This window comes from Mauremys mutica, chromosome 10, assembly GCF_020497125.1.
Source record: "Mauremys mutica isolate MM-2020 ecotype Southern chromosome 10, ASM2049712v1, whole genome shotgun sequence".
In the NCBI taxonomy this organism is placed as follows: Eukaryota; Metazoa; Chordata; order Testudines; family Geoemydidae; genus Mauremys; species Mauremys mutica.
In genome coordinates, this window is record NC_059081.1 from 49825519 (window position 1) to 49849940 (window position 24422).

The following is a 24422-nucleotide window of genomic DNA, read 5'->3' on the forward strand; positions in this document are numbered from 1 at the left end:
TATCCATGGATGAATGATGATCAGTTTAGGGATTATATCAAAGCATAATAAATTAGGCGATATTTGTAGTGCCTGTCTGTAACCTGGCCCATTTCTGCTATAAAGACAAGAATATTAATATTAGCCTCTGTCTTAAATCCATTCACACAGGGCCCTAAGGAGGAAAACTCTGCAAGATCCTCCTCATTCAGCTCCTCCAGCACACATTCCACACCTTCTCCCCAGTTACAGCTCTGCCTCAGAAGAGTCACTATTTAGCAGTTAATGATGTCCAAGGATAGTCATTAGCATAGCTTAGCATAACACCCAACCAATCCTTGTATTCATTAATTCCTTTCATCAGAATGACATAGGAAATTCAGAAGAATAGATAACATAATTCTGTGAGCAACTTAGTAAAAAAATGGTTTGCTGTATTTAGCCTATATCAAAATCAGTAGCTTTTTATTAAATACGTTTTATTGTTTGAAATCCTCACGTTATGAATGAAGGCACAGTGTGATCATTTCTTTGTGCTTACCCCATTATTAGTTCAGAAATGAGTGGAAAATTTTGTGATGTGTTCATTCCATGTGTTGAACACCAATTGAAACCAGTGAGGCTGTTGTGTAAAAATCACAGGCAGAATATAGTCCTTATTTCAGAATGATACCTTGTCTTGCATACATAGCTGAATGAACATCAGATATTTTATTAGTAACATCACCTATGAATGTTAAAATGCAATAATGACTGGATCACATAAAAAGGCTAGATTAAATACAGTGATGTAGACACAATTGTTTTAAACCACATTATCACTGAGACAAATGATATCATTAGTCTACTTAATACAAAGAACAAGATTTACTATTATTAATCCAAACACAACTGCAAAAGCTAATGAAAGTGCCAATAATATGAGTTTCTAACAAACAAAAGGCATATCACAGCACTTGGAAACTCATAGTAGAGAGAGAAGAAAAGAGTAACAATAGCTTAAACTGCAAACATTTGCACTGATTAAGGGCCTGATTCTTCCATCAAGTCATGTGAAAGGGAGAAGAGACAGATGGGGTGGATCTCAAAAGGTAGACCGTTAGCTCCATGATGTGCAATTCTTTCCACTGATCAAATAGATGTCCTTTGGTCGCCACTGTGCATTGTCATGGAAGTGAGGTGCTGTGTGAATCTTCTCACTGAGGTAAGGTCCCGTCTCAAACTCATGAGGGCATAGCAGCATTATTAGCACTATTTTGTACTACTCCTCCTCCTCACTGTGCACCTCTGTTGTGGGGTGAGGGGCTAGGACAGCAGCTGGCAGGAGATCCATCAGCACAGGTCTAAATAGAACCATTTTGGAAAATTCCAGAAAGTAATGGGAAGGCACTGGCCCTCCATCCAGTTGTCCAGGCTTTGTGTGGGTGTCTCCCCCCACACCCCGGATCTCAAGACAACTGTGTGCTTCGAGAAATTAGCCCCTTTCCCACACCCTCCCTCCTGTTCCAATGGGATTCTCTAAGGAATCAATGAACCTCATTGATTTTCCTAGTCTGTATGTGGGGTTCTCTCGCATGAGGATGACCTGGACCTAAATCAACTAATAATGTTCACTAGTAAGCTGAACTAAAGATGACATCAGAACGTATTGCTCTAGAAATCATGACTGTGTTGTAAAAAAGAATATTATTCCTTTAGGTGTGGAATAATGGGCAGGCACAGATGGACTCTTTAGTCATCAAGCAGATGTCTTCTTGATGTAATTATCCTTACTAGCTGAGAGAAAGGGAAGAGAAATACCAGTTGTAGGCCTGCAGTCCTCCTTCAGGCTACATGCTTGTAGAATCACAGTTAATAGACGATAGAATTTCTTATAAATAGCAACTTTATGTATTGGAGGGTTGGGTTTTCCCCCCATATACTATGCCAGCTAATCATTAATTTAGGACCACTTGCTGCCACACTTACTCATATTAAGTTGTACCTTACTCTGTGAAAACTCCAATTGAAGCCGATGGGACCTCTTACAGAATTAAAGTACTGCTCAGTGTATGTGAGGATGGAACAGTCTGATCCTAAATTAATGAGTAACTGGTACAATATGAAAAACAATGGCAAAATTACTATTTATATCATGTGCATCCACCACTTGCATCCGACGAAGTGGGTATTCACCCACGAAAGCTCATGCTGCAAAACGTCTGTTAGTCTATAAGGTGCCACTGGATTCTTTGCTGCTTTTATTTATATCATCAACTTAGATCAGTTTTCTGAAAACAGCATCTCTTTTGCACTCTCAGAAATTACTCCTCTAATTAAATGTGTATGCAATTCCTGGCGCTTAACTACCTAAATGCTTGAAAATGGCCTAATCCTGGACCTCTCTGGGAGGAAGAATCATCCTTGGCCAGCAGAGAAGGGGGGAGAGGGAAAAAGCTGGCAAGCAACTATCCATATTTTCCCCCTTTTCCAATCCCAACCATCTGTCTCACCTGTTTCTCTGTGCTGAAACAGTGTTTTGCAGGGTAACTCCCACATAACTTCTACTCACAGTGACGTGGCCAGGGATATGTGCTGTCTCCTGTCTATAGATGGTTTGCAGATCTCCTTCTTACTCTTCCCTACTGGGATTCTTTTCACAACAAAAACTGATTTTGCATCCTCCAGAGTTCAAAGAAATGCTAACCTCTTAGCCCCTTCAAAAATCCCAGCCTAAGTGAATTGCCCAAGGTCACACAGACATTTTGTGGCAGAATCTACAACTCCTCACTCCCAACCCTATGCTTTAAACATTCCCCTCTGTGAAGTACATCCCCACTGCAACTGTTTATAGCATGTCCACTTGTATACTTGGGAGAAACATGGCTTATCCAAATGGATTAAATTAGTTATAGAAGATGACCATTTGAGGGCAATTAAAGTTGAGACAATGTCTGTAGCTCTTTTTAAAAAAAATCTCATCTAGTTAAAATATTTCTCTGCTTATTTCTCCATCTCTAGTTATAAGTCCTATGAAGCAGAAAGTGTTTCAGACTTCTCCTGTACTTAGCACTTATCTAATTGCACAAAGTTCAAAACAGCTTACATTTTTGGCCCAGCAAGCTAATGAGTTCATTATGAGAGCCCATTTGTTTCCATTACTGATCTTAGTATGGAATGATCATGTTTGCTTTTCTTATAAACATCACCATCATAACAGTCAGAGAGTCCATACCATTTGCTACAAGGTAGGCATTTTGGCATTCTGCTTTTTTGTTCAGTAAGTGGAAAGGAATGCTGTTTCAAAAGCTGGGATGGTAAAACTTGTTAATGTTCCCATAAATCTATTCCAGAACATAGAGGAACTACAAAATCTTCCCTCTATATTAAACAACTTCTTTCCTTTCTACTTTATCCACATTTTCAATCAACGTTGTTTTACATTGAGGAAATACCTAATAAATAGAGCATTTAAAAAGAATTATAAAAGCACTGTTAGAATTAGCTACTTTAAATAGTGTGTAGATTCGATTTAGGTTTAGTGTCCCAAAATAGGTGAGAAATAAGAAAACATAGATTACAAACACTTAAGGGGAGATTTCAAAAGCATCTGAGGGCCCTGACCCAAAGTCCGTTAAAGTCATTGGAAAGACTCCTTGACTTCAGTGGGGTTTCGATGAAGTCCAAGGAATTTAGGAGTAAACGTCCCATTGAAAGTCAATGGGTCTTGTACCCCTAAATCCCCTAGGTGCTATGAAAATCTTTCCCACTTTATGGCCTCAGTCTAGTCCCCCTTAAAAGAGTAAGAAAGGTTCTCATTGACTTCAGTCAGCTTTGATCAGACCCTAACAGAATAGACTTTTTCAGTTGAGTTTCCCCACCCACAATTGAAAGCCCTTATGTAAGATACTGGCTTTTGTGTACATGGATGAGTACCCTCTACAAGTATATCTTCACTGCACAAAAAAAAATTGTGTGTTCTTAACTTGGGTTTACTGACCCACATTAGCTAACTCTGGTTAAAACATCTGTGATTACACAGCAACTCAGCTTTTCATTCAGGTCAGCAGCTCGTGTTTAAGCCTATAGGGGAACCTGGGGTTGAACTTGGATGGATGGAATCACACCTGTCAGATATTCTTGGTTTTCTCACCCTCTAGTAGCTGGTCTGAAAACAAGTTATAAATTCTGCTACTAATGCAGCTACTGGAGATTTCACTTCATCCAAAGAGGAGAAGGTTTGTGGTTTTGGAGAATAAATGTAGATCTTTCCCCCCTTTCATGTATATGTGATTAGCTGAGGATCATGGTGTATGAGCAAGCAAAAAACAAAAAATGACGATATGGCAGGCCAGTTTCTCAGGCCATTGAATTCAATAGCAAAATTCCCATTTATCTCAGTGAAATCAAGATTATATCCCATGTCACAGCTGTCATCCCTCCATAAGAGGATGTCCAGATATGCTTTCCTACTGCAGTTATCTGAACCCATCCATATATCAGCCAGATTGGGTCCTTTCAGAGCAACATGAAGTATTTCCTGTCAACACTGCCTGTTCTGCCTCCACTCTGCTGCTAGCCTGGTTAGCAAATAGGAATTTTGGACTCCAACTCAGAACCAATGTATGAGACAGGATAACATGTTGTTGTGATTTCAGTGCTGGGGGAAAGCCTGCCTTTAGGAAATCTTTAAGATCTGAACACTTAGGAAATGTTGTACAAAAACTCTGAAAGTACATAAATTTTACAACAGAAAACTATTTATATTTTGTAAAATGTCTTGCAGATGTTCAAAGATTTATTATTTATTTACACAAATGCTGGCAAATCATTCTCAAAGAACTGAAGTTGTTTAAAGCCATTACAACTAGTGCTTTGAGAACTGGGATCAGGTTTGGTATTAGATATTTGTTCTTGATACTTTATGAAATCTTAGTCTTTATATATACAAGTAGGAACCAGCAAGAATATTTGGTTAAGGCAAATATTTGACTATTTTAGCCACAAGTTTAGAACTAGACGAGTCAGCCTTTTTTATACCCCCATTATTTTTATGTATCGCTTGTGAATGTTTTAGCACAGATCAGCTTTCCAGACTATTCTGGAGCTGTCTTTTAGTCTTTATGTGTAATGGATGATGCATTATGTCATAGCATGCTGACACACAGATCTACATCTGAGTATCGAGGGGGTGTCCTGAACAGGCTAAATCAACCCAGATGTAATTTTCCTCTGGAAAACCTATTTAATACTTTCATTCTGCCAAAAGCCTCAAAGATTTGTTCTGCAGTTCTTTCAGCTTATTTCTTAACTGATTTAATGAAATCCAGAAAGTTAGAAACAAGTACAAAAGTAATTATAGCCAGATGTCTGTGTATTCTATTCTTCTTTCTGTTAAATCATGCCATCTACTGTAAAATAAAAGAATGACAATATTACAAGACTGTTTAGTAAAATCAGGTTTATTTATTACCATTAAATTATCTCAGTCATTTTATAAGACAATTGAAATCCCTTTGATTTTCATTGATACAATTTTATTTCATGGAGAAAAAAATGAAAACTATGTTTTACTAATTATGAAAAACTGTGCTTTGAGACAAGGTCCTATTTTGCGATAGCTGTTGAGAATAGCGGACTTGAAAACAGGGATTTTTCCACCAACAGTGGTAAGCTATGCTAACTATGGGCCCTATCCTGTTCCCCACTGGAGCTGTACCATTAAGTTCAATAGGAACGGGAGCAGGCCTTATACATTTCTGAGAAGAAAGTAACAAAATAATGTTGATGTAATAAGATTTGAGAAAACCCAGAACTGTGAAAATGTGAATCCTTGCACTTACCTTCCTGGAGAATATGAAAGTGATATTCTTGAGCAATTGTAGTTAAAGACAAGCTGCAGTTTTCAAAAAGCAGACAAATAGGGATATTTGGAGGTGAAAATCTCAGCCTTAAAAAGGTGAAGTCAACAAAGACATTTTAAAATGCTTAATTTTATATTTTATATATATAAATGTGTGTGCCTGTATGTATATATGCTCATGCACAAATATGTACACATTTATATACTCACAATGGCACACACACACTCGCCAGCATGATGTTCTTTAGTTATGGATAAGTGAACTAGAGTAAGAGAAAGGGCCCATTCCCTTCTCAGAGCAAGGTGGCATAGGAAACAGATACTTTAGCCACAGAGACAGGAGGTACAAAGATGGGGTGAGTATGCCTCTGCTCTCTATGCCCCCCAGGCTGTGCTGTGGGGCAGATCTTGCTATCCCTTTTAATGAGTATAGCAAGATCTGCTCCTCACTCTGCTCTCCCTGGTGCTGGCGGGGGGGTGTTCCTCATTTGGGCATTGTTCCTCCAGACAGCGCATGCTCGCACACACACACACACACGTCAGACAGTGACCCACCTGCTTGACCTCAGGAGCACTCAACAGAGGCGTCCCTGAGCCCCTTTGCATGAGTCATTAGTAATACTGTAGGATGACTTTCATTACAGAATGCTACTCTTCTTGATTTTAAAACACAGTTTAACTGTCGCCTAGTGAGGAAATGCTGTCAACCAGCCGTCTTCTGAGAAAGCAACAAGTTCACCATTGCCCCGTGGCAAATGTTTTGTTTTGTTTTGTTTTTTTCATTAACAACCAATTATGAATGAGCTCATTTATCAAAGTACAGAAAACATTTCTTATGGAAACATTCAGCAATTAGCTAAGAGAATACCAGTTTTCCCCCCTCTGACTGGCTGCAATGTCCTGACAGAACTGGCTTCTACAATGTCAGATGTGGGAATCCAGGCAGCCATTTTAGAAGCTTGGAACAAAAAAACTTCTTTAGCTATATGTAATGCTCAAAAGAGCTGTTTAAAAATAAAGCAAAGTGGCCATCTTGGATTTCTTCTGTGAGACGAGAGAATTCAAGCAATTGCTTTACTTTTTTGTTTTATTTCAGGGATTTTGTGAGGTAGGGCTCAGGTAGCTTTAAATTCAGTCAACGAGATGCCTAAGTGGGGAGAGCCAGGTGGGGGGGAGGGCTGGTGGTATCTGATGAAAGTAGGCACATCTAACAGACAATGGACAGAGCAATGCACAGTAACAGAGGTTGAACATCCCTGATGCTGTGACATTCCTGATGCTCAGGCATAGGTTTCACTAGGAAAAGTAAAACTGGGGAGAAAAGGAGATACTGAGCTGGGAGAGGTGGAGATAATAACCAGCTCATGAAATGATGTAGCTATCTGTAAAAATCAATTTAAGACTCAGAATAATTTAACTTCCACCCTGAAATAACACATCAAGAATGCCCCGTCCAGATAGTAGCCCCAGTACCATGTTCATGGTAGCCCAAATAATAATCTGAAAATTCTCACTCCTTCTTAAGCAAAGAAGCATCCCACATCAACATCTTTCCAACTAGAGCTTATCATGGTCCAAAGGGGGGGAGGGTTTCCCTCCCTTAGCCACCTGTTCACTCAGTTCATCCGGCCTCTCAACTGTTCTTAGCCAAGAAGAGAAGTAGTATCTGCCACCAGATGAGAACAGCTGATTTTTATGGAGACTGGGAGCTCCTGCTCAACCACAAGGAAGCACTCTTCTGCAGGGCACAGGAACACTACTGATGCTCTGATCAGGATCTCACTTGACTTGGAAATTTGCCAGGCACCTACGACACTTAGGTCCTTGATCAATGCTATTATTTGTGCTTAAAGTCCTAATGAAAGATTATAGCAATAATAAGAGTTTTTGCCTCAATAACCCCATTGCCACTACAAAAAAAATTAATGACCTTACGTTTGTCTTATTGTTTATGTTTGATAAATGCTTCCAGGTTGCATCTGCATTTATCTGTCATCAGTAAAGATCGTGACTGCAGGAAGAACTTGCATTGTATCAGTGCCGTCACTTAAAAAATAATACAACTGTTCTTGAATCCTACTTTAGTGTGAGCCCAAGGGGATTCAGATGTAAATCTGTAATGTTACTGTTACTGTTGAATCAAAATCACCTGCTCCAGCCTTTGTAGCTTCCTACAACATCTGATGACTTGTGGACAGTTCTGAATATATTCTATTTAATATAATATATTCAATTCTGTTTGATGCTATTTGCTTGCAACAATGGGATTTGAGGCCAAGCTCCTCAGCACTAAGAGCATGAGTTTCTGCACCACTTGAGCTAAAGGATGAAGGTAAATTTTTCAAAAGTCTAATTTTCGGAAGTGACTTGGGCACTAGGCGTCTAAGGCCTATGGACTTTCAGTGAAATTTAGGCTCCTATGAAAAACACAAAGAGCAGCAAAGGCAGGATTCAGGTGGTAGCTCCTCATTCAACCAGCCCAGAAGATTTTGGCTCCTTCCTACAAAACCCATCCTCTGAAGTTAGCAGCACAGCCTGCAAGTGACACTGTGTACCTGAAAACCAGTGCACTGCTTTGTGTATTAGAGCAGACAAGAGGGAAGCAAGAGGAGAGGAACTTCATGGCTGACAGAGGAGAGAGATCTGGATGGTAGTAAGGGAGGGGAAGGGAGTAAGACATCTGGAGGGGATAGGGAAAGAAAGAAGAGTTTGTGGAGGAGATGGAGAGGGAAGGGAGGTGGACAGATGGAGGCAGGAAGGGATAAGAGGGAATGAAATGGGGAGGGACCAGTCACAGGAGGAATGCAGATGAGAAAGAGACCAGGAGTGTCAGTCAATAGAAGGCAGGGATACTGAGAGGAGAAGGCATGGGAATGGAGGGGAGTGAGAAAGCAGAAGGAATGTAGGGTAGAAAGAAACTATGGAGACAAGAATAAGAAGGAGGAAGACAGACATCAAGGAAGAGGGAGGGAGCAGTGAGAATGAATTATGGGAGTGGCAAAAATGCACGGGAGGGAACGAGAAACTCCAGACAGGAACTTGGAGGGAGGAGAGACAGATCAAGGTGGGTGGGCAGTAATGGAGAACAGAGAGTACACTGGGATGCAAGCCGGGCTGTAGAGGTATGGAGGAAAGAGGGAGGGCAGATGGGGTAGGGATAGAAGTTGACATAAACTCTGGCTCAGTCTTGCACTCTATCAGTAGAACCACTCGTGATATTTGATGCTATTCTAAGTTGCCCATGTGACTTCAGTGGTACTTCAAGGGCACACCTAGGAAATATATGTTTAAAAATATATCTGGGGTTCTTATCAAATCTGTTGAGAAAGTAGCATAAGCGGGTGATGAATACTGGTAAAGTTATGTGTACACACACACTTTTTGTATTGATGAAAATTTAAAATGGTTACTTGGGCTTAGTTTGGATTTATGAAAATATGTAGCATTAAGTAAGTTGTTATTTAAAATAGGGGTTCCAAGGCAAAAGCAGAAACAATACTTGAGGGCAACCATTACAGAAAATAAATAAAATAAAATACCTTAGGTCACTGACGGTTGTCCAGCTGGGTTTTCTATGTTGTTGACAGAATATTATGACTAAAGCTATGTGCATAATTTGTAACCAATAATCTCTTCAGATACTACAATTACAGGGACTGGATCAGTACACAGACAGATAATTAACTTATTTTTGTATTTGTGAGATGGCTTGGTCTTGGAAAGACTGTGAATGACATGAACAGTTTTTAAAACAAGAAACTCCATTTTTAAAGCAAAAATGTTCCTTGTTTTTTCCATACATAAACTTTCCTGGAACTAAAGAAAGTTTCACTTATTTGCAACAATGAACATGGATATTCATTTTAAAAGCTCTCCCGAACCCAACCTGCCAAGTGCGTTAAACCAGTCTGTGGACTGTACGTCATTTTCAATGTGCATGGAGACTAGAGAGTTTTTTCTTTTTACTGTAGATCTTTGTGTATGCATGTGTGCACACGTGCAGTAAAGTGAATAGTTTAACACTTTGGACCCATTCTCCTATTGATTGGTGCTGTGGCCTCTATTGCAGGTTATACAATCGTTCTGCCCGGGGGACCTGATCCAAAGGCTACTGAAGTCAATAGACTCTGAATGATTTCAGCTGGCTTTGGATCAGGCCCATAGAGCTTCCATTGACGTCAGTGGGATTATCACCTGGAGATCCAGTGCAGACTTTGTATTTCCCAAAGAAGATCTTTAGGGTGGTTGGAGGAGAGGAAAATTTGGTCCTTGTCATTAATGAGACATGTTTAAAATAAAACCTCCAGTTTTCAGTTTCATTTTCAAAATCCCATTTGAAGTATTATTGGGCATTGGTGGTTGCTACACATCTTACATTTTCTTTCATTCCTTTTTCAGTTATAGGAGAATGTACCCATCTTGGGCAAGTGTATGCTGACAGGGATGTTTGGAAACCAGAACCATGCCAAATCTGTGTGTGCGACTCAGGAGCTGTTCTCTGTGATGACATCATCTGTGATGATCAGGATATAGCAGACTGTCCCAACCCCGAGATTCCATTTGGAGAGTGTTGCCCTGTTTGTCCACGGGTAACATCAACTCCTGAAACAGTAAGTGTCATCTGTTTCTTTGAGACATGAATTTTCCTTGATCCACATTTACCCAAATCATTTGTCCATCCATACATCCTTATGTATTTTAAGTACTCTTTATTCAGCCTAAAGCCTTTAATATCTGATAACTGTTAAGGATGGGCAAACCACTTTGGATGAAATCAGAACTAACCTAAACCTTCACTAAAACTTAACCAACTCTTTAATAAAGTTCAAAAATCCTTTCCCCCCGTTACTTTTCCCTTTCTTGCCTCTCTGTATTTCCTGATCCTATCAGAGGATTGGAACCAGAAATGATGATAAAATACAGTGGAAATGTTGTTCTTGCCATATATTCCATCCATAGAAAGCAAGAAGTTCCAGTAACCTCATAAGAAGGTTTTTCTCACAAGAATTCTTGCTTAGTTTTACAAACGCAGAAGGTTCTGATCAGAGGCGACCCATGCCTGCCAATAGTGGGGGGGAGGGGGCGGAGTGAGGGCAGCCAGCTTCAGCAGTGTTACAAGTATGCTCAGTCCATGTGAGTATGCTCAGTACAAGCTAAGCAGCAAATCTGGGGTGAAGGGGCCGATCCTGCCCCCCCCCCCCATCCCCTCTAGTTCAGATCAACTTCAGAGAAGGAATGAAATGGTAGGTGCTTATTAGTAATAAAGCAGAGCCAAAAAATTTGGGCTGTAACTTTCCCAAAGTTCAGTGTTGTTAGGATCCAGAGTTCAGGTTCGACATGGTCTAATAACACTTGCCAGCTACAAAGCTCAGATCCAGATCTAGATCCAGACTGAAAATCTTCACAGCGTGTGGTGATGCTCAGATGCAGGGCTTTGATTCAGGCCTATTTCTCTGTCACTCAAATCAAACAAAACTTCAGAATCTTTTGAGAGTCAACCAGCAATAATGTAATGCACAGAAGTTCTGCAAACAACCTATTTCTGACATAATGCTCAGTTTACATGCATGAAATCAAACACAGCCTAAGTGTTCAAACTAACTAAACTAAGCACTATTTATAGCACCATGTAAATACTGTAGGCCTAATTTGCTTCTCATACCAATCTTACATCATTGTACAGTAACTCCATTTTCTTTAGTGCTGCTGTTACTGATTTACTAGTGTAAATGAGAAGTCAATCAGGCCCTACCTATTTAACTTATCATTAACCCATATTTAGAAGACAACATTATTTAAAGCAGAAACAACAGTTTAATCGGCTTGAGTTGATAAATTTAATAGTTTTGCAGGTTTTTATTACAATCAGTAATAATTGTGTAGGCCCTCATCCTAAATTTCTGGCTCAAGAAAAGCTCCTGCTGAATGCAATCAAGTATTTTCTGGGTGGGAATTAAAGGAATAGGCCCTTAAATTAATAAAATTAATTATTGAGGGTTGCGCATACATAACATTTGGATGATCATTTTAGATTAGCGTCCCCAGGCAAGGGGAGAAAGAAAGAAGACAATGATTACTTTAATATATAGGAACATATGCCCTGGCTTACAACCTGTATAACACCATGAAAGTAAGTGGGTTTGCATAACAGTGTGAATGAGGGCAGAAAGTGTCTTATGCAGACATTTCATTGGACTTTATTATGAGATTTCTGCTGATTCCAAGTTGTTGCTGTCTTAAAATGTTTAAAGAATGACTGGCTCCAGCAATTACACAGCTTTCTTCTTTCTTACCGTGAGTTGTTCTTTGGCTCCAGTGGTTGAAGCTTGCGGCTTTTGTACTGAAGCTCCTAGATTTGAGCCCTATTTGATTAGCTCTGTGGCTTCGGACCACAAGGGAGCTGTAGGAGGCTTCCATCAACCCCGCTTCTGCGTTATACATGAGTCATAAGGCTACTGTGGGTCAGGATTGGGCATAATGAAACTTCACTCTGTAAAGTCTAAGATTCAGATCAACATCCACTGCTACAGTTAGAAATAGCACTAACAAAGACGCCAATAATCAGCATCTGAGGACGTTGAGGGTCACTGATAATTATGTGTTGAAAATCAAATAAATACTTTTTTTCTGGGAAATGAGGCTGAAAAGATTTGCCTCCGTTATTGATATGTGACTTTAATGGATTGGAAAGGAAACAAGAAATATATTCCCCATTCATCTCCATAGTGAAAGCAGGCATGGTGAAATCCTGGTCCCACTGCAGTCAATGGCAAAGCTCCCATTGATTTTATAGGTCAGGATTTCACCCACAGCACCTGTGTCAAGAATGGCCACTGTATGTCACATGATGGATGCTCTGTAGTGATGCAACTTCATTTGTCAGTAGAAACATAGTTTTAAATGTTGATGTGGAAATGACCAATTTAGTTTAGTACAGCTGTATTTCCATTGTTGTTTAAACAGTTTTTCCTACCTGTTAAATATGCTGCACTTTATCAATACTTCTTAGTTTGATTCCTTTTTATGTTTTATTGTTTTGTTTTTCTAGCCTACTAAAAGGCCTAACGGTAATGTTGTCCAAGGCCCCAAGGGAGACCCGGTAAGTGATATCAGATTCTTCAAATAAATTTAAAATCATGAAGGGCCAAATCCCGCAAAGTGCTGTGTGTCTCATGCAAGCTGATGAGAAACCTCAACTCATATTGATGTCTTCATCATGGAGGATTGGGCCCTAAAATTATTGGACTCAGTTGGCCAAAATCTGCTCATAATGTAAATTCAGGATAATCCCATTAGCTTCAGCGGAGTTCCTCCGGATTTATACCAGTAAAACAGAGAGGAGAAAGGAAAATTTGGCCCAAGGTGTATATAAATTTGTAATCTTTTTCAGAAAGTTTCTGCACAGTAGAAAGAATTCTTCTGTGCTTCATTAACAGTGTTCCTTTTTATACTGAGCAGTCAATCTATTTTTGAATATTTCAGCGTGTACAAGCCAGTCACTTACAATCAGGCTCAACAGGCAAAGATGTTTTTCCTTGTATGTATTTTTGTACTTCCTCTTCTCTACTTATTTGAACTGTAAACTATATTTAATAGAAAAAAATCTCTTTTACAATATACACTATCATATGGGGCCAGATTTTACATCTCTTAACTTCAGCATGGGCAGGATTTGGTCCGTGGTGCGCCAGATAGCAACATACTGAAAGACAAATACAAATATTAACTCTTGTCTATTTTGAACTTTCTAGGGTTCTCCTGGAATTCCTGGATCACCTGGCTCCCCTGGACAACCAGGCAGTCCCGGCTCTCCTGGCCAGCCTGGGGTCTGTCAGTCATGTCCCTCTATAAATGGAGGCGTAAGTTATAATTATTACATTTAGCTCTGAAGGTGTTGCTTATAAGCTCTAAGGGTGAAACTGTCACCCGCCCTACATGTAGGGTGGAATATACTTATTCCAGTGTTCATCCTACCTGTGTCATGGGTCTCTGTGCAGCAGGAAGGCTAGCCTGAGTAGGGCTGATACTTCTGTTTTGACATGGATGGGCTCTACAGATGGGTAGGGAGTGGAAAAATCTTGATTCTTCCTCCTACCCTCAAAACACCAACCAGCATAGTTGAGCTGGCACTGTTAGCCCAAAACAGATTGACTATGGTCTACACCAGGGGTCTCAAACTCAATTTACCTTAAGGCCAGGGCCAGTCCTCAATTCCTCCCAGCAGGCCAATAATGTCACTGCCACCCAGAACCCGTCCCCCAAAACTCTGCCCCCCAAATCTCCGCCCCGTACCCGCCTAAGGCTCTGGGAGGGAGTTTGGGTGGGAGAGGAGGTCTGGGGTAGGGGATTAGGGTGCAGGCTCTGGGAGGGAGTTTGGGTGCAGAAGGGGTGAGAGGTTGGGCTAAGGGAGGGAATTTGGGTGGGGGAGGGGGTCTGGGCGGGCAGGCTTTGGGATGGAGTTTGGGTGCTGGGTGCAGGCTCTGGGCTGGGGCAGGGGGTGGGGGTGCAGGAGGAGAGGGTGGAGTTGCAGGCTCTGGGAGGGAGTTTGGGGACTGGGGGTGTGTGGGGAGGGGGTGAAGGCTCTGGGAGGGAGTTTGGGGGTGGGAAGGGGGTGGGGGCTCAGGCTCTGGGAGGGGGCAAGGGGTGCTGTGAGGCTTACCTGGGGCTCCAAGGCGGGGCAGGCCAGGGGGCCTCCGCACAGTTCTTTCCCCAGGCACAGCCCCTGCAGCTTCCCATTGGGGTGGGAGCAGCACACAGGGGCTGCAGGGCAGGGCCGGCAGACACGTGGAGTGAGCAGGCAGATGCCGCTCAGCTCCGCTGTGCTGCTGGGGTGGGGAGCGCCCAGGGACAGCAGGTGGGGACAAGGGAGAGACCCGGCCTCAAAACTGCTGGAGGTTCGTGGGCCATAGATGGCCCACGGGCCGTAAGTTTGAGACCCCTGGTCTACACAGATCAGAAGATGGGCTGTCTGTAGATCCCACCCCCTCCGCATCTATCATCGGGTGATTTATTGAGGCAGAATAAGATGTAACACACAAATGTTTATTATGCCACTAGTCAGTAAACTAGACAAGGATCCCCCCTTCAGACAAGAAACAATATAAGCCAGACACGCTCGGTTGTTAACAGTTACCAGAGTGTGAAGCTCAGAGCCTTTAAACCCTCTTAACCTATGGATGTAAAACAGAGGAAAACTACAATGGGTATTACAATACCATATCCTGAAGACAGGGACACAATGATAAAAGCTCAGGATACCAACAGGGATAGTGGCGAAAATCAGGGGCACTGGACACCAAATAGGAACTCAGGAACTGGATATTCTTCTCCCTCTAGACAGGTCCTCTGGGCAGGTCTTCTCCCTCAGACAGGTCTTCAGTGCTTGCCCACGCAGTCTCTGCTTGACCTCATAGTCCAGTGCAAGAATGCACTCACTAATGGTGTGTAGCAGTTGAGTGCACGTACCGGTATGTTAATAGAGACCAAGAATCCAAAGTCTTATGAGTCCTGGTCCCTCTGGGGCTCCTCGCAGCTAGCTGAACTGGGTGGGACTCTGGCTGCCACTCAGATGGACAGCCCTGAGTGACAAGCCTGCCACTCACTACATAATCTGCAGTTGCTAGGCAGATTATGGCTGTCATATGACTCTAACTGCCCTGACCTTTTCCCGCCTTAATTTGAAAAAGGCTGAAAGGGCACTAAATCATCTGAGGAGAAGGGTATCCAAGATGGTGTCTTAGGTGTTCTTTTACAAATCCAAGATGGACATTACATAAAACAGGTCAGAAACAGATTTTACCTAACATTTCCCCTCCTTGAAGATGTTATTGATTTACAATATTGATTTGCTCAAGCGACAGGTACTCTGGAGAATCTAGACTTCTTAGCCATCTTTCTAAGCTTTAACTTTACCCATCCTATCATCATGAAAAGAAGGATAAGGGTAAGACCTTGAATAATCAAAATAACCAGAAAAGGATGCAGCAAAATGTGCCAGGTCTGGGACAACTCTGTGGAAGTGGCAAACAGAGTTTCCCACCAATGGGCAAAATTTCAACATTTTACCACTCTTTTTAACACTCGCTCAATCTGCGCAGTGGAGTGATGCACTGATATCAGTAAACTCTTGCCCTCCTTTTCCAGGTCTTTTACTATGGCTTCTAATTCTGGATGCTGTATTAATTGCTGTAGTGCATCGATGTTGACCCCTATGTTCATAGGATCAACATGTCTATTCAGCTGATAGGCTTTAGTGATGGGTTGCACATTTAACTTCTCAGATGTAAACATAACATCACATCCTTGTACAACAAGTACAAAACATAGACAGAGATTCACATTTGGATAATTTTCAACTGGGTAAAAGAAGTTCACAAGGAACTTCCTACAAAAACTTCTTATACACAAACAATTACTGTGGATCACAACAACCTGAGACTGCTTGCTTCAATGGGGTTCCAGATTATAATGGCACTTGCCCTGATCGCTATTAAGGCAGATATGGGGTCCTTGATAGACCTCTGTGGAACATATATATCCATGTTCCTCCTCCCAGACACATGCATCTAGATTGACAGAGTGATATTCATCTTGCTCTCTGAGTGCCCACTTTGGGATATCTATGGGGGTCATGTTATTGACATTATGTTATTGGGGATCAGGGGATATACCCAATTAGTGTTGGCATTAGCAATAGTTAAGACATGAGCTGTGATTTCTCTTGAGTCTGGATTATAAACAAAATCCAGCTTCCTTAGACCTCTATGGAAAAGTCATCTATTGACTTCAGTAGGGTTGGACTAGGCCGGTAGAGGTGTGGTTTCAAGAGGAAACTTGGGAACATGATCAAAAGGAGTGACCCATGCTCTGGTAAGATGTTACCTGATAACTTGTCTGGGGATAAGAGAAGAGAGGATGGAGAAAAGCAGTTGGTTTTCTCAGATCAGGCAGATCTATAGTACAGGATCAGCTGTATAGGCAGCTAAAGTAATTCTGACCACCAGGCTGAGCACAAAGAAAGATGCTATAAGGCCTCCTATTTGGGATGACTTTTGAAAGTTGTGCAGAATTGTAAGTGTTAGAACATTGCTGAACAGCTTATATAAATGAATTATTTCCAATACAGTGTGCCATATGAAGTGTGTATGTTGCCTGATTTGATTTATAATGGACTCTCTTGTTTTGATATTTCTGTTGCAGAGTTTTTCTCCTCAGTATGACTCCTATGATACCAAGGCTGGTGTTGGACCATATCCACCTCCTATTGTAAGATAGTAACCTTTTCTCTCTCCCTTTTTTAAGAGCACTTTTTCCTTTTTGTAGATTGTATCTTGGATATTTATGCCTTTCCTATTGAACAAATAAAGTTATGTATTGAATTGCTGACTGCAAATGGAATAAGATTTAAGGCAGAGTTTGTCCTGGAAGTACCATTCTCGGGAGACTCCAATTGTATAGATTATATGAAACTGCATGGTCGTTTCATCCTTTACCAATTTTTCTCTCCATCCCATTTCTAGATCTTCACTCTCTGCCCTTCCTCCCAACTGATTCTCTCTCACACAATACCTCTTTCCTTATTTTCATCTCTTCTCCTTTCTATATTCTCCTCACCTTTGTTCCCTGCCTCTTCCATTTTCTACCTCTCATTATTCTTCCCCTAACTGCTTTTCTCTCCCCCACCCTGAATGCTTTTATCTCTCCCTTCCCCTTCTTCTTGCCGACCGCATTCAAGACTATTCATGCTCAATATAATCCTCTATCCCAGTTTGTATTTCCACAGTTCAAATATTGCTCTATGGCAAACCAATATATTCCTTTTATTGTCTTCCTTTCATCCCAGATGCAGCCAGAGCATCCTACTGTGTTCTTTGTTATCCACAGCACTTCAGACTATGCACTAAGGATGCTGAATCTGCCCATTAGGCCTGGCACAAACTTTTCAGTTTTTTTTTAATTAGATCAAACACATGTTGGATGAAACAATCACATGCACAGGTTACTTCCTCCGCAAAGTTCATCTAAAAAACTGCTTAATTTTCTCTTTATGTACTAGGTTTGTAAGGTCATTCATCACAGCTAACACGGAGTGTCCTTACAACAGTGATATTCCATTGATAGACACAAGTGCCTTCTGGCAGAGTCGTGGAATACTGTGCAATCTCTAATGGACATTGTGAACTATTATCTGAAATTGGTTGATGCTTCATTAGCTACAATCATTATTTCCTAGTCTACATAACAAGGATTGTATGTCACATGCTGTACCAAACGAAAGCAGCACCAACCAAACATGTTATTTCTCTGGGTTCCATCAGATCATCGTGTTGAATGAATGGTAGACTTTTTTTTACTGAACTGCAGTTCATTATTTTCTGTTTTGTTTTCTCTCATTTGTTTCTACCTCACTCGTTCGTTCATTCCTTCATTCATTCATTTACAGTTCCTTACAGATTTTACTCACAGCTTGTCATATCATCTACATTCTGCTACTTGGCTTCCTAACATGAGATGTGCTGAACCACAGAGTTAAGAGATACACTGTAGTTCAACAAACATGGTTTCAGCACTGTATTTTGGCATTTATATTAAAGACACTTAGATTTCTTACATATGGTTCACTGGACACGGGGCATGTTTTTAACCTGATTGAATAGCCTACATCAGGGGTCGGCAACCTGTAGCATGCATGCCAAAAAGTCAGTATGCGAGCCACATTTTAGTGGCACTCTGCTGCCAGACAAGGTCCCGGCCGCCGGCCCTGCTCAGCCCGCTGTCTGCCTGGATGAATGGAGACCTCAGCCGGCAGTCGGCTGAGCGGGGCCAGTGGCCGGGACCCCGGCTGGCAGGAGCTGGCGGAAGGAACTCCAGAACAGCAGCAGGCTGAGCCACTCAGCCCGCTGCCAGTCTGGGGTTCTGTCCACCAGCCCCACTCAGCCTGCTGCCGGTGTGGGGTCCCGGCCCTGCTCAGCCCACTGCCAGCCTGAGATACCGGCCGCTAGCCCTGCTCAGCCCGCTGCCGGCCTGGGGTTCTGGCCAGGGGCACCCTGCAAGCTGGGGTCCTGGCCACCGGCCCCACTCAGCCTGCTGCCAGCCTGGGATACCAGCCGCTGGCCCCACTCACCTCGCTGCACTATTTTACTTTACATACAATAATAGTTTAGTTATATTATATAGACTTATAGAGAGAGACCTTCTAAAAACATTAAAATGTATTACTGGCACGTGACCCTTAAGTTACAGTGAATAAATGAAGACTTGGCACCCCACTTCTGAAAGGTTGCCAACCCCTGGCCTTTGCTGTCTGTTTTTGCCATACTGTGTTCTGTCAAATTGTTTTAAACTGCATCATAGAATAAACTGATGTGATGTGAATAATAGACACATCTAAACATGCTATTCTGTGATGTATTATAAATATCAACAGCATTTGATTTTTGTTTTACTAAATTCTTGCTGTTAATTCATGTAAATACCTAATCCAAATAGTTGGAAAGGGTAATGGACTTATCTTTAGAGCAAATATATTTTTCTTATAGGTGGTTAACCATGACTGGTATTTCATTATCCACACATCTTTCCACCATTGTTATTACTATGTCTTTTCACTGCATGTTTGTTGGTCTTTTAACTTTACATGTCAATTTCTCCTCATTGGCTTTCATTTCCCTTACATAACTGTTCTCTTACTGTTTCTCTGAACCAACCATATTTTAAAGCTAAACAATTCCCATTTATTCACAGTTTGGAGACAACACTAACAAGCAAATGCCATTCTTAACTATGGATTTATTTCCTCAGTGTGTACTTTGAAAAATAACATGTTTTGTTCAGTTTGTAGCCACACATGGATGCAGCACCAGTCCAATTTCCTTTCACGTTAAATTAGTTCTAATAATTGCACATATGATGATACGAGCAAGTAGACTGACACAGTTCTAAGCCACTAGGTATACTTTCTGTTTTAGACACAACTACTGTGATTTTGTTTATCAAATCTGGACAAATATGTGAAATAGTATTTATAGTGGTTGGATTAATCTCCTGTAGTGAAAATGAAGTTGATGTGAAATATATTTCCTGTGTTGTAAATCATGGAATATTATCTGTTCTGTGAAATATATTATCTATGCTGTAAATCATGGAACATATTTCCTCTGCTGTGGAATATGTCATCTATTCTTTACGTCATGGAATATTTTTCCTCTGCTATATAATACAGAATCCATGCTGTAAAGCATAGAATATATTTCCTATGCTGTGGAGTATATTACTTCTGTTGTAATTCAGATACACTCACTGTATTGCCTCTACCACATCAACTAAAGCTTAACTGAAGAAATTTTTTTATTTGAACAAATGAATGCAGGTCTAGCAAAACATAAGCAAAACTTACAGTTTTTTCCTCATGTTGTTCCATTGCTGCATGCTTCCTTGTTTGTTGCTACTTAACTTATAGGTATTTAACATGCAATATTAATATACTTGTAATTTTCTGGGACTAATTTTACTGTCACGTGCACCAGTTTAAATCTGAAATAACTACACTAAGTTCACAAGAGTTATTTCATACAAAGAGCAGAATGTAGTCCACTATGTCCTTTGACTACCCCAGATGTCATTTAATTTGTATGGTGTAGTATTGTACCACTTAAGAAAATCAGTGCATTGGCTAACATTCATGAAACCCTGCCAAGTATCAGAAATATAAAATTAAACAGTTAGAAGTCCGAAGAAATGTACAGGGCATAAACTTTTTCACAGCATGAAGGTTATGTTTAGGCAGAGCCTATATTGTATGACTGCAGTATGCCACTGCAAAACACCAAACAAATTTGATATAAGTCTTTCCTGGAGAGATTGTAAATGCTGGAAATTATGATCCACAATCAAAATACACTGCACAGTCATATAGTGAAAGTACATTCTCTTTCTGCTGGGTTTCTCTAAGATACTAAAGTTAACATTTATTACAGTTCTCTCGTTACCGATAGGAAATTTTCCACCATCTCTACTATATTTCATTGCAGACTTCTGCTCTACAGCAATAGGCATCCATACTGAATTGTCTTTTATTGTCATTCCTGCCTATGGTTATGATCCTAATAAGGATTATAAATAGATTTTGATGTAATGACTATTTTTATATATATATTTTAGACTGGTTTAGGAGCCCCCGGCCCACCTGGCCTGCCTGGCCCAGCTGGTCAACCAGGCCCACCCGTAAGTAAAATTCAGCCTTGCTATGTACATCTTATCCCCTGAAATATACAGCCCCTGTTCTCTCTCCTTGAATTTGGGCATGTTTTCAACCAACAAATCTCTAGATGTTGAGAATGTTATGAATATGTTGTATTCTTTTATTGGTCTGTAATATAACCTCAGGAACAAATGACTCAATATCAGATTCTGCCCTTACTTAGACCCCATGCATTCCCACTGAAATCAGTGGAATTATATGGCATGTAAGTCAACATAGACTATGACCCCTAAAGATGCTTACATTCTAATTTTACTTATGATCCACTGATAATGCTCCAGACTCTTAATTCATATATAAATTTAACAGCCCTAGTCATCTAAAGTGAATCTGGAAATTCCAGTGCATGTATAGCAATATGCTACAGGCTTTGGATTTTATAATGTGGATCTCCATTTAGTGGAGTAGTTTCAATCCATATTGCACAATTGATTATTTGATCCTGTCAGTTTGCTTCCCTCTTGTTGTTCAGTAATTGTTCTGGGTGAATTATTTATTATGATTATGAGAGTATTGCAATATGTAGCAACCTCCTGGGGAAAAAAACAGTGATTTCTCAGCTGTGTTCTTCTACATATCAGGGTTCTCATGGATACCAAGGTTCCCCTGGTGAGCCTGGACAAGCTGGCCCTTCTGTAAGTATCACTTTACGTTACTATGCACTTAAAAGTCATGTTCTTGCAAGCTTTCCATAGACATATGCCCATCTTGCCTGAGTAAGGATGTTAGATTGATCCCTTAAGAAATGAATTGGTAGAAGGAATATAGTCTATGCAAGTTTATTTGTTCAACCTTTTAAACAAAGAAACAAGTCACACCAGACTTTTCAGTAGAATGGTAATAATCCATATGAATGCATGTAGGAAAAAATTACTTCACTTTGGGTCTGATCCAAAGCCCATTGAAGTCAATGGTAATCCTTCCATTGACTTCAATGGGCTTTGGATCAAGCTTTATGAAAGGAAGACCTGCAGGGAAGCAATTCGCTATGTACGTATTAGCTATGGACCAAATTCAGTTCTATGGTGCACTAACCATTAGGGATGAGCAGTATTTGATGCAAACCATTTTTGCTCACGAAAATAGAGACAATTTTGGAAACCCTTAGAACAATTAAATCCATTGCAAATTCTCCTTTTCATTGCTGATCAAATTCCTGCATTCCCTCCTTGGCCACTGTACCAACTCATGGGCAGCAGGTTTCTGATTTCTGGATCTACATAGTCACAAACTTATGACCCTCTAGTCCAATCCTGCCCTGTTTTGAAACCCTTCTGCACTGGCCGATTTGGAGCCATAGAAAGGCCCACTCTGTGTGTGGAGTGCAGTTAGTCAAATGCCCCCTTGTCCACCACTGTCATGAGGTGCAGCATGCCTTGGGCCAGACCTCCCCACTGGGTGGATTTAACCCTGAATAACTACCCACTGTATTTACCAAACCTGTGTATGGCAGCTGTGCGAGTAGTTCATGACTTTTTAATACAATTTTTATTTGTACATGATGGAAGAAAATTCATCTTTATTTTGTTTTCAGGGACCTCCGGGACCCCCAGGATTACTAGGCCCAGCAGGTCCCCCAGGAAAAGATGTAAGTTCAATGTTACAGTATGTAATAGAGGAGGATCAAAATTACTGCATAGTGTTATTAAAGCAATGGTTATTGGTACCACTCTAAGTATCTTTCAGGCTATCACATGTAATCCCCTGATTTGTACATTTCATAATATGTTTTTAAAAATTTGCTCTCAGTTAAAACTTGGTATGAAATGTCTCCGTTCCAGAGATGTAACAATCTCCGGGCCTTTATTAAACATATCGTAAATAATATGTAGGCACCATAAGTGAGGTCAGGACTGAGTGGCTGATTTGACAGTTGCTCTGAATTTCTTTGCATTGGCCAGTTTTAGTTATAAACCATCGTTTAGTTTACCATTTGTGTGTTAACAGCTTGGAGTGTCTGTGCTTCTATTGTAGTTCCAAGCTTTTATGTTTGTTTGAGGGGGTTGATCATTTCCCCTGGGTGTGCTAAGGAGATAAATTGTTTTTTTTCCTCGATCCCAAAATGCAGTCCTGCATATTTGTCACCTCTATTTTATGCAAAGATCCTATAAACTTGACACCTGGCACTGAACTCATTAAGGGCTTGATCCATAGCCCAGTGCAGTCAACGGATGACTCCCTTTAAGTTTAATGAGGTTTGGATCAGGCCATAGATAGATAGGAAGTGATAAAGATAGGATAGAGCCTACTTTTGATATGTGCCTGAAATCTTATTTTGAGCCACATTAACTTTCAATCTTTGGGAAATGGGTTCTTTGGTCATGAAAAACCAGGTGTTGGCTCACAACACCAGATAGATTATTCTGCATGGCTATTGTACAGAGAGACACAATCAGTCAATAAAAGTCTTTGTCCCTTTTGTCTGTTTCTCCATGTGTGGTAAATATCAGAGGCACCATGAGGCTTCTGTGATGCCACCATTTCTACCAAGAATAGCGTGGCTAAGACTGGAACTTAGTCCTTGTTCATCAAAACATTTGATGAGAATAGATTATGAGCTGTGACGGGCTTCTAATGTAAAGACAAAATTGTGCTATGAGACAGATTTCACCCTGGCATAAACTGATGTGACGCTCTCCACCCATTGATGTCAATGAGAGTTGCACCAGCTTATTCCAAGGTCTGTTTAGTCCTGTATTACTAGTTCTTTGCCAGAAACTGAAGTAGCAACAGAGCAAAACCATTTATTGTGTCCATAGGGAGAATCTGGAAGACCAGGCAGACCTGGTGAGCGTGGATTACCTGGACCAGCGGTAAGAAAGAGCCCCAAGAGAGCTCTTCTGAATGAAAAACCAACTTGTTATTGATTTTGCATTTTGTTAACTATACCACCAGACTGACTATGCTACTTAATATATATTAGTTTATGTGCTTCATTACTCCACCGTATTTGTAATTTACATATTCTTTTATGCTTATATGCTTAGGGCCACAAAGGACCCCCTGGTATGCCTGGATTCAATGGAATGAAAGGTCACAGAGTAAGTATTATCGTAAGAGTATTTTTGAGTGAATTACTCTAACTGAATCATTATGCAACAGGCACAAGCACTCCCCTTCGCAGAACTTTTGAAAAGTTCAGATCTGAACTTCACAACTCACTCTTCTCTCAGTAATGGGCCTTCTGAAAATCTAAAACCCTGGTCATGAACACCCTACACTTTGGGAAAGTTCTGATCTGGACTCAAATGTGTCCCTTTGTCCCATCTCTGCTTATTTTGATTTACCATTGAGTTACCATTAATACAGACGACAAATAAATTACCTGGAATGTATTCTGAA

General features: G+C 40.7%; 1 protein-coding gene across 2 annotated transcripts in view; it reads left to right on the forward strand.

The window, feature by feature from the left end:
• Window positions 1-24422, forward strand: part of COL3A1 (collagen type III alpha 1 chain) — a 67525-nt gene that overhangs the window by 12359 nt on the left and 30744 nt on the right. For both annotated transcript variants that reach the window (XM_045032103.1, XM_045032104.1), the window contains exons 2-10: window positions 10220-10431; window positions 12870-12920; window positions 13573-13680; window positions 17021-17086; window positions 20981-21043; window positions 21662-21715; window positions 22615-22668; window positions 23840-23893; window positions 24068-24121. In XM_045032103.1, coding sequence (XP_044888038.1) covers window positions 10220-10431; window positions 12870-12920; window positions 13573-13680; window positions 17021-17086; window positions 20981-21043; window positions 21662-21715; window positions 22615-22668; window positions 23840-23893; window positions 24068-24121 — 716 coding nt within the window. The remainder of the gene's footprint in view (window positions 1-10219; window positions 10432-12869; window positions 12921-13572; window positions 13681-17020; window positions 17087-20980; window positions 21044-21661; window positions 21716-22614; window positions 22669-23839; window positions 23894-24067; window positions 24122-24422) is intronic.